Genomic DNA, 11,348 nt, shown 5'->3' with positions numbered 1-11,348 from the left:
ACTGGGGAAGGTGATGTTGGGGGAAATCTTTCAGGCTTTTATAATAAATGATAGCCAGAGGTTTTTCATAAATGAGTTTCATAATGTCAAGAAAGTTCCCATCTATTTCTAGCTTCTTTTTTATTTTTAAATAATAAAAAGGCATTGGATTTTGCTAAACTCCTCTTCTGTGTCAGTTGAGATGAGGTAATCATGTGGTTTCCCCTATCATCTGTTAAAATGATGTAATACACTGATTGATTTTTTACTCTGAATCATTCACTGGTTCTTAGGATAAATCTCACTTGGTTATGGTGTGTGTACTTATTTTAATCCACTGTTAAGATAAATTTATTAGTGTTTTGTGGGGAATTTTTGCATTAAATTCTTCTTCTTAGCTTTTTTTAGTTTTAATTTTTATTAGCACATGTTTGCAGTACTTAATAATTGCATCCCTCATGTGCATTAGCAGGTCTTAGTCCCATTGACATCCTCCTTTCATCCTCTCTCCCCTCACCCACCCTTAGACTCTTCTTGCATTACAGTCATGAAGTATTTTGCCTTGTATGTTTTTCTCTAGCCCTTTTTAAATTTTATTTTGCAAAAGGGTCTCACTGAGTTGCCCAGGCTGGCAACTCTGCCTCAGTCTCCCTGGCAACTGGGAACACAGGTATGGACCATGTTCCTGGTGTGTATCTTTTTTATTTCTAATGTGGTTGTTGCAGGGTCTCACTACACAGCTTGGACTCATAGTGATCCTCCTTCTTTTGGCCTCCCCAGCCCAGGGATTATAGGTATGTGCCACTATGCCCAGACTCTGGATGGCTCAGTCCACCCTGGGGGTCAGGTGGGCATGGCATGTGGAGCCAGGGATTGAACCATGGTCTTTGCACTTGCCTAAGCAGGTACTTTAGTCTGGTGAGCTGTCTAGCCCACCTCTGTGTTTCTTAAGTCATAAGCTAATGTCCTCAAAGTTGCCATTAATTTGAAAAGGTTGAGCCTGGGGATGTAGCTTGGGGTCATCTTTGCTTAGTGGGAGCAAGACCTTGGGGTTTGAAGCAATGTGAAAAAAAAATTAAATTAAATCATTAAATTTATTACATTTTTGGAAGAGTTTAAAAAGAACTGTCTCCCTTCGTGTACAATCCAGAGGAATGTTTTTATCAACTATTTTGTAAATGCAAGTTTTTTAGTAGCTCTAGAAACATTTTTTAAAAGGAAGGAATCCCACCTCATCGCGTTTTTTAAGTGTAAATGATATTTTGGAGATAAAATCATTCTCTGGTTGTTTATGTTTTGGTACAACCAGAAATAGTAGGGTATTGAAACCTCATTTATTTATTTAGTACTGAGATCGAACTCAAGATCTTGTGCTTGCTAGGCAGGTGTTTAGACCACCGAGCTATCTCCCCAGCCCTCATTATGGAGATTTCTAAAAAACTAAAGTTAAAAGTGTCATTTGACCCAGCTAGTTCTCCCCTAGGTATCTTCCCCAAAGAGTTAAAGACAGCACTAAAACTTGGAAGCAGCCTCTATGTCTATCAGGGGATGAATGAATAAAGAAAATATGTTATTTACACATAATAGAGCACCACTCTGCTTAGTTACTTTTCCCTCCTTGCTAAGACAAAGTACCTGATGCCCAAAGTTAGAGGAGAGAAGGTTCATTCAGCTCACAGTTTGTAGAGGTTTCAGTCCATAATCAGCTGGTTCCAAGGTGGGTGTACACGCACACCCTTAATCCCAGCATCAAACCATGAATCAATCACAAACTCGTTGGGGAGACTTCTAGACACGAACCATATCATCTGCCATAAAGAAAGATAAACTGAGTCATTTGTAGGAAAATATATACATCTAGATACCATAATGTCCAGGGACATAAATCAAACACAAGTTCACATGGTTTTTTAATAATTTCCTCTCTCTCTCTCTCTCTCTCTCTCTCTCTCTCTCTCTCTCTCTGTCCCTCCCTCCCTCTCTCTCACAAGGCCCACAGGGTCTACAGCATCTCACTGCATAGATCAGACTCATAGTGATCTGCCTGTGTTTAGCCCCCCAAGAGCTGGGACTACAGGCGCGCGCCACCACGCCCAGTCTAAATCGCCGACTCAGTTCGCCCTGGGCACCAGCACGGCAGGCTGGGGATTGAACCCAGGCTGCCGCATCTGCCTAAACAGGAGCTTTAATCCACTGAGCTGTTTGGCCGGCCCTAATTTCTACTTTTTTGATGTTATTTTTTAATAATTTTTCTGATTTCTTTTAGTTCCTTGCTCATATTTTCTTTCAGCAATTTAAATATATTTAAGACAGTTTTAAAATCTTTGTCTAATAAAGTTTTATTTCTGGCTTCTTTAGAGATAGTTTAAATAATTTTTTTTTCCTTATAATGGGTCATACTTCTCAGGTTTTTTCCTTTTTTTTTTAAACTGGGAATTGAACTTAGGGCCTCAAATTGCCAGGTACATCCCTGGCCCTGCTTGGTAGATTTTTGTTTGTTTGTGTACATTCTGTAATTTTTGTTGAAAAGTGGTCATTTGAATGGTCCTGGAGGTCTAGATTCTCTAGAAATTGTATTCTCCCATTTCCTTCTCCAGGGTCTGAGGTCTTTTTGCTTGTTTGTTTCAGTGATTGAAGCTGCATTCCTTGTCACCGTTGAGGTCTCTGCTTCTTCAGAGATTTCCTGGAAGCTTGAGTATTTAAAAAATGAACTAAGGTGAAACAATAGGTTCTTCAAAAACAAGCAAACAGACAGCCCAGCAGCTCTCTTCGGCCCTGCGGCAGGTTCTTGGTGGGGTACTCTGGCACTTATGTGGAGTGGCTGGGGATGGAGCTCAGTGGCGCAGCACCTGCCCAGCAAGTGCGAGGATGTGAGTTTGATTCCTGGTACAAAAGCCAAACCAATCCAAAACAAAAAACACTTATGTGGGCCTGCCCGGTGCCCAGGAATCAGCCTGGGTGAAATCTTAGGGCCTTCTTAGGTCATTTCTGAGCAAGCATCTTGTCCTGGCGTGGGTGTGGCTTTCTCAGTTTTCCTGTAGACTGGCCATATGTACAAGTGCTTTTGAGAGACCTAACTCCCCAGAGAATATCTGCTAGCTTTTCTTTTTTTTTTTTAAATTTTATTTATTTATTTGAGAGAGAGAGAGAGAGAGAGAGAGAGAGGCCAGCTCAGCCCACCAGGGGGCGGGCTGGCTGGCATGTGGTGCTGGGGGATTGAACCGCGGTCCCTGATGCTTTTGCTAAGCTTGTTCTAAGTAGGTGCTTTAGACCACTGAGCCATCTCTCCAGCCCCTCTGCTAGCTTTTCTTCTTGGGCCTTGAAAGTACTCTTTCACATCCTAAATTTCTCCCTCAATATCTGGGGGTTGTTACTAGGCCTATTATCTGTCTGCCTGCCTGCCTGCCTGCCTGCCTGTCTGTCTGTCTGTCTGTCTGTCTGTCTGTCTGTCTGTCTGTCTGTCTGTCTCTCTGTCTGTCTGTCTGTCTGTCTGTCTGTCTGTCTGTCTGTCCTCTATTACCTATTAGCTATCACCCTTGCTGTGTTGTTTGGGCTGGCCTCAGGCTCCTGGGATCAAGCAACCTCTTGCTTAAGCTTCTTGAGTAGCTGAGACTACCGAGATGCGTCCGCCTGCTCGCTTCTTTCAGCTTCTTGGACACATGTTGCTTTTCTGGCTGGAGTTATGTGCAACAGAGACTTGCCCTAAGCCAGTCCTTTAGGGAGCCCAGAGCGCCTGGGATAAATTTACACAATAATTTGCAAGGATAATCTGCTCTCATGTCCCTCTGGAACCAGGGCCCAAGCCCCACAGTGGGGACACAGGCTTCTGCCATCTCAACACTGCCATCACTGAGTGAAGGCAGCGAAAGGACAAATAAAAATGCCTCCAACTTTTCTACTGTTTTCAAAGCGCCTTTGTCTTGGTTCAGCACTCAATTGGTTACCATAAACCTTGGTTTTCTAGAGTTCTAGCAAAGCTGTTTCTTTATATTTCTGTTTGTTTTTCAGGGTTTTTTTTTGTGTATGTGTCTGCTTTTTAAGAATGTTATTTCTTAAAGATTTTTGTTGGGAAGCAGAGGAACAAGAGAGAGTTTGGAGCTGCTTTCTCCACTGTGCTGCCACCGTCATTGCCATTAGCCATTTTCTCCTCTGGTGTTAGGGATTGAATGCAGGGCCTGGCGCGCACTAGGCAAGCATTAGCTCTTAGTACACTGAACTTCGACTTACAGAGTTCCTCTTATTTCTGCAGTGATTTGATACTTCAAGAGTGGCCTGAGGCCTTAGTTGTCCAGTTTCTATCTGTGGTGGCAACAGAGATCACTTCCAGTGATGACAACAGTCTCTGCATTCCCTTAAGTCTTCAGTTCCAGCATGGGCCCTGCATTACATTCAGCTATGGAGTTTTTAACAGGTAGAGGTGCTCGGAAGCCGTGGACAACAGAAAACTCTAAAAGCAAGTAGCAAAAGAAATACGCACAACTGGAATTCTTTCTATAGCTCAATTAGGAAGGGTGATACATTTTAAAACATTGAGCCAGTTATTATGGAAGCCCTAGCAACAATTATTCTTGAATGAGATTAAAATGTACTTACAAAATTGATTATGGAAATTCTAATGTTTTTCATTCATGAAAATTTATTTTGCTTCAATAAAAGCAGAACAAGCTATTTAAAACTAACAAAATAATTAACTTTGACAGCAGTAACATATACACCTGAATTTGCTTTTAAATTATACAGTTATTATACATCTGTGTGGATATCTTGTTCTGGCTATACAGTGTACATAATTTTTTGACCTAACACTTCTTTTTTGAGTGTATATAATTTGGTAGGCAGATAATTATTCAAAGAAATAGAATTTTAAAAGTATTTAATATAACATAATTTTTCTTTCTTTTTCTTGTGAGTGTATGTAGTGCTGAGGATCAAACCCAGAGCTGTGTATACTGACCACCCCTGAGCTATGTCCCCAGCTCATTTCTTAATTATTATATCCTAATAGGAAAAATAGATCAATAAGATGTATCTCTAAACACATAGTTCCATCAGTGGTATGATGGCGTTGTTCATCTATGTACGTTAGCCTTCTTAGGATTCTTAACTTTTAGGAACATGTCCATCTAATGTGAGTTACTAATTCAAGATTTCTTTTTTTTTTATGTATTTAGTACAGGGTCTACAGGGTCTCACTACACAGATCGGACTCCTAGTGATCCTGCTGTTTTCAGCCTTCCAAGCACTGGGATTACAGGCATGCGCCACCACGCCCAGTCTCAATTCTGACTCAGTGTGCCCCGGGGGCAGGGCCGGTAAGGCAGGCTGAGATTGAACCTGGTCCCTGTGTCTTCCTAAGCAGGTACTTTAATCCACTGAGCTATCTGGCTGGCCCATGAATTCTTGAGCTTCTTCTTGGAAGAGAGATGCTGGCCCTGCTGGGTTACAGGTTCTCAAGCCATCCCTGAAACGTCCCTGAAATGTTCCCGATGCAGCCCTCTGCATGAACTGCTTTCTCCTCTGTCTCCTGCCTTTCTTGTCAAAAGCAATCTACATCTTCTCACTTTAGTTTAGCCTCCAGGGGAAAGGTGTCCACTTATTTATTTCTTTTCCACAAACACCAGCCTATTTACATTTCCTTTTTTTTTTTTTTTTTTTTTTAGAAAAAAGAAACATACATAATTTTTTTCCCTAGCAGAGGCACATTGATATTTACTCTTAAAGCAGGAATTTCAAGAAGAAAGCCTCAGAACAACAATTTATTTATTTGTTTATCTGCCTTTTTTGTTTTTTTAGACAAGGTATTGCTCTGTAGCTTAAGCTGGCCTTGCACTCACTATGTAGCCCAGGTTGACCCTGAATTCACGTGATCCTCCTGCCTCAGCCTCCTGAGTGTTGGGATTACAGCTGTGCACCATCACATCCAGAAGAGCAACAATTTAAACCATGATATGAATGCTTTCTTTTTGATTACCATTCCTTTTATTGGATGAAGCTCTGATGAGTTTAGTATATGACAAATGCTCACTATGTTTCGAGAACCCCAAAGTCTCTACCTCTTTTTACATTGGCTGGAGGGTCAGGAATGGAGGCACGGAACTGGACCAGACACTGCTTGCTTGCATGAGTGCTTCATCTCATGAAGTGCTGATCACCGGGAGGGCAAAGGGTCTTCCATGAAATGTGCCTTGCAAAGAATATAATAAAGAAGCCTTATGAGAAGATGTAGTTAATCCGCCCTAATGCCACTTAGGCCCTGTTTCAGATCAAGAGTGACGAGTCTTGCTCAAAAGTGGGAGCCTGCCTGCAGGCGACATTTCTCCGATGGAGGATCACCACAGAACCCGGCCACTGGAAGTCTCCCTCATATAAGGAGGGATTTATTAAAGGAATTAATATCTTTGAAGGCTCACACAGCAATCTGATTTTCCTACAAGACAGATGAATGGCAGAGATTTCAAAACATTGGCTAGAAAACATCAATAGCCAATCCTGCTGATTTAATTTTTTCAATCCCTCGGGCATCAAAAGAAGTTGTGACTTGTCCACATTTGCCTCCAAAGCAAAGCAATATTGTAAATTAAAAATGACTGGAGCTTAGCTGGTTGCATCTCATTTTTAATTAGTTGGGAGTTTCACAATATCTGTGAACATTTCTTCAGCTCAGAAACTAAGGAACTTCCTCACATTTACTGTGAACAAAGTGCAGAGAGTATTTGGTGACTTTCACTTGACAGGCCAAGAAAAAATGTCTTGGATTCAGCTGCCTATTACAAATACTAAAAGAAATTGTATTTAATTGTGTCCATTTCTCTGCATTCTATTCTTAAGTAAGCAGATATTTCCTATTGTTTTAAACCATCTGGGAACTCACAAAACGTACACTCTTCAGTGATTGAAATTGAAAATGCAAACAGAGTCTGACAGCATAAGATACCTAGATCACAAAAGTGTAAGAAAAGCAACCGATCTTGCTTTATTTTATTTTTTAATTATAGGGAAGGGTCCACAGGGTGTTCAGGGTTTCACTACTAGATCGGAATCATAGTGATCTGCCTGTTTACAGCCTCCCAAGAGCTGGGATTACAGGTGCGCACCACCACGCCCAGTCTCAATTGCCATGTTAGTGTGCCCAAGGGGCGGAGCCAGCATGGCAGGCCCGGGCATCTAACCCCCAGCCCTTGTGCCCATTTGCAGGCACTTTAATCTGCTGACCTATTTGGCCGGACCTCCGATCTTGCTTTAGGCACTTTATGCCTAAAACACAAATCAGTAGAGGCGATAGTGGTGTGGGCCCAGACCTTGCTATCAGGTTTTCTTCTGAGAATAAAAGTGAAGAAGAGATCACGTGATACATAGGACTTATTGTCATTCATTCATTCAAGATATAAGCTCTCATGGAGGCCAGCTCCTGTTGTCCCAGCTCCTACAAGACTAGGGTAAGAGGGTCACTTGAGCCCAGGAGTTCCAGGCACCATCTGGAACAAAGGAGTTTCTGCCTTAAAAAACCAGAAACTAGGCCAGAGAGATGGCTCAGTAGGATAAACGCTTGACTGGCAAATGCAAGGATCTGAGTTCAATCCCCGGTTCTGCCAACAACAACAACAACAACAACAACAACAACAACAACAACAACTTTTCTGGGTTTTTTGTTTGTTTGTTTGTTTGTTTGTGTGCGGAACCGGGGATTGAACTCAGGCCCTTGCGCTTGCCAGGGAAGTGCTTATTCCACTGAGCCATCTCCCCGGCCCCTGTCAGGCAGTATTTTAAGTACTTGGAATAAAATAGCAAATAAGAAAGAAGCTTCTGACATCACGAAGCTTATAGTTATTTGTAGACAATTTTAGCCTTAAACAGTACTCTGACTTTGCATGGTGGTGCACACCTGTAATCCCAGCATTTGGGAGGCTGAGGCAGGAGAGTCACTTTCAGGTCAGCTTGGGCCACAAAGTAAGTTCAAGGCCAACCTGAACTGCACAGTGAAATTCTGTCTCAAAAGACAAAAACAATAACAATACTCTGTAAATAGGTAGGTGGTTCTGGGAGCACCTGAACTCTATAAAATGGTACTTTTGTCAGTTATACTTAATCTTACCTGAAGACTGTGTTACTAGAAATCTAAAATAAGGAGAAGCCAAGAGCAGGAATTTGTCAGTGTGTCCTCAGAGTGGGCTTGGGCAGAGGCCCTTCGACTTGCACAGTGAAGGTGATTGTGTCCAGCTAGCTTGAGGCCATTTGTCAAGGTCATCTGCTGTGGTTCCAAGGTGACTCATTGACCTTCAGCTGCAATGTGGCTTCCCACATAGATTTTCCTATAGAGGCTACACCCGCCCCATGCTGGGAATTTAACTTAGGGCCTTTATACTGAGCTACATACTCAGGCCTCTGGTATTCTTTTATTGAGACAGGGTCTTGCTACATTGCTATGTCATCTAGGGTAGGTTTGAACTCATGATCCTTTTGCCTCAGCATCCCAGAGTGGTGGAATTACAGAAGTACATCACTGTGCCTGGCTATAGTACTCATCATGAATAAATCAGCATCCTAGTCTTATGTAAGCATCTTAGGAGTTTTTTTTATCATGAATCTGAGCATTCTGGGTATTCTTCTTTTTTTTCTTTTCTTTTGCTTTTTTTTGGCAGAACTGGGGATTGAACTCAGGCCCTTGAGCTTGCCAGGGAAGCACTTATTCTACTGAGCCATCTCCCCTGCCCCAATTTCTGAGTATTCTGACAAGATTGAATTTTGAGAATTATAAAGTGAGCTCGGATCTCTAAATTTCTCCAAGGGTGGTTTCAAAATTTCTGGCATAAGAATCACCAAGGGAGCTTGTCAAATACACAGATTCCTGGAATCATGCAAGGCTATCCTCACACTGAGTTCGAGTCTCTGAGGAGGAAGAGGAGGTTTAAGGTCTGCATCTCTCAGGTAAGTCTAATGTACAGTAAAGCCTGGAAGTCACTGTGAAGCAGGCTCACAGCCAGTGGGTAGCAAGCCACTTTCCTAGGTAACAACTCCATCTTTACAACCACAACAACGTGCTTCAGTACCTCTTAGCAAGGCTTGGTGGTCCCTTCTGCTCTCCATCTCGTTTCTCACTGTCCCTCTCAACCATTCCATGCTTCAATCCTCTGGTGATACAACTTTCATGGTTCTGTGCCTTACATAGTTTGAAGGATTTTCTTTTTCATTTTTGGAGGCGGGGCAATAAGCAGCATCCCCAATCCCTGAATTTCAGTTTACTAATGGAAGCAGTTTGAGAGCAAATTATCATTCTTATCATGGATGATGCTAGATTGGAGAATTTGATTTTTAATTTTTTTAAGGAATACAAAATGATTCAAAAATATTAGAGATGATACAACATTTTATTAAACAAAGTAATAGGAATTTGACAATGGTTGTTCTGCTGCATAATGTCTTCAAGTTAGTTTAAGTTGAGAATGTGATTTAGACATAATGAAAGCTTTCTTAATTCTAACCTTCAACATTAGACATGTTTACTATTTTTCCTAGGAAACAAGAACTGAATACATTGCTGGCTTCTTTTGGCCGGCTCAGCTCCCCTGAGGGCAGGGCTGGCTCAGCGTGTGGTGCTGGGGATTGAACTGCGGCGCCCTGCGCCAGCCTAAGCTTGCACATTGGACCACTGAGCTATCTCTTCAGCCCCTTCTGGCTTGTTTCTCATGGGCAACTGATGACTGCTCAACTTATGTACAGCCAAGCCAATCAGAAAGAGGAAGAAGCCAGGAAGAGACTTCACTAAGCCTACTGAATTCTTGGTGCTAACACTAGTCAAAATAAGGAGTGAATGACCCGAGGATGGGTGTCCCTTGAGATAGAAGACTGCTCCAGGAGAGCCTAGTTTCTCTCTTGGCAATAGGCCCTGGCTTTTGCTCTTTGCCACCTCTAGGTTCTTGCTCTTTGTCACCACCATGAAAAGTTGTTCTTTGCCTTGGAGCCAGCTGAGTATGGACTGAAACCTCCAGTAACTCCAGGAATTGAACTCAGGAACTCGTGCTTGGCAAGACCACTTAAATATTAAAACAGAAATGTGAGCTGAACAATAAGATGTTCCCCTAAACAAATCAAGATTCACAGTCATGGAGTTTACTTGTGGCTCGAAACATAATACTGAGAGAGATTTTGAAGAAAATTTGAATGTGGGCTTATGTCTTACAACAAAGGCTTCAGAGACTTTAAAATAAAAGAAATCCTCTTTCAAGTGGACTTCATGTGCATGCTTAGTAAAGGATCTACAGGAACTACAGGGTCTCACTCTGTAGATCAGACTTGTAGTGATCTTCCTGTTTTCAGCCTCCCAAGCCCTGGGATTACAGGTATGTGCCACCATGCCCAGTCTCAATTGCATTCTCAGTGCGCATTGGGGTTGGGGCAGCTTCTATTTCTAAAATGTTGGAATCCACCTTAGAGAAAGCATTATAATATTGATGATGAAGATAGACTTAAGAGGAGAAATACTGGAGACTGGGAATATGATTAAAAAGCTGTAATAACAGCCCAGGACAATGTGAGGAATTAAACTAAAGAAATAAGAATGAGGATGGAAGAGACTGATTCCAGGACTCTCCTTCAGGTTATTCCTCAGTTTCAACCCATTGTGACAGTTGATGATTCAGCTGATAGCTGATCCCTGGGATGGACCTTCCAGCCACAGAGTCTCTGTCCTTTGCACTCCTGGAAAGAAAAGAGATGTGTGTTCCAGTAGCAGTCACTGCCCTTTCACATGGCCCCATCCCAGAGAAAGAACAGAGGGGAACTGTGGAGAGTATTTCTAAGTAAGATGGAAACTCTCCTTCTGGTCACGGCCATCTTGACAGGAGCTGTTGGTCTCCCAGTCTCTCAAGACCAAGATTGAGAAAAACGAAGTATCAGCGACAGCGATGAATTTGCTCCACAGTTTTATCTGCCCCCTTACCAATATCCATTTGGCCAATATCCACCAATCCTAAGCCAAGCATATCCAGGCTACAGATTTTACTTAGTTCCTTTCCCATCTCCTCAGTTTAGAGTTGTAGCTTCCCCTCCCATTGGAAAGTAAAGAAGAGAGAAGAGTCACAATGCAACTTAACATGAAACCAACAGTTGCTGAAAAATGAATGTAAGCTACTTCCTCGAAGAATCAATAGTCCTGATATAAAAGAAAAATAAACATAATTGAAGCATTAAAAAAAAAAGGCTCCATCCTGGGTGACTGAAGGACTCCACTCTTCCCCACAAATTCCCCTGAGTTGGATGCTGAATCCTCCTCATCTTCCAAGATGTTTGCTCCTTCGGGAAGCTCAAGGGAACCGAGAGGAGCATTCCCATCTTTGCGCTGTTATAGGACTTTAAGTGAGTACCATACTTGC

The 11,348-nt window shown here is 42.2% G+C and overlaps 1 protein-coding gene across 1 annotated transcript; it reads left to right on the top strand.

Annotated features, from left to right (window-relative positions):
• The first annotated feature begins 10,780 nt into the window (after positions 1-10,780).
• On the top strand, positions 10,781-11,038 carry Fdcsp (follicular dendritic cell secreted protein). The gene is given in 1 exon segment (XM_012515985.1): positions 10,781-11,038. A coding segment is annotated over 1 exon segment (258 nt).
• Positions 11,039-11,348: the final 310 nt, after the last annotated feature.

The sequence above is a fragment of the Octodon degus genome, unplaced genomic scaffold, assembly GCF_000260255.1.
Source record: "Octodon degus isolate 3935 unplaced genomic scaffold, OctDeg1.0 scaffold00086, whole genome shotgun sequence".
NCBI classification, from domain to species: Eukaryota; Metazoa; Chordata; class Mammalia; order Rodentia; family Octodontidae; genus Octodon; species Octodon degus.
Note: the sequence above shows the minus strand (reverse complement) of the source record. Positions and strands in the feature narration are given on the sequence as shown.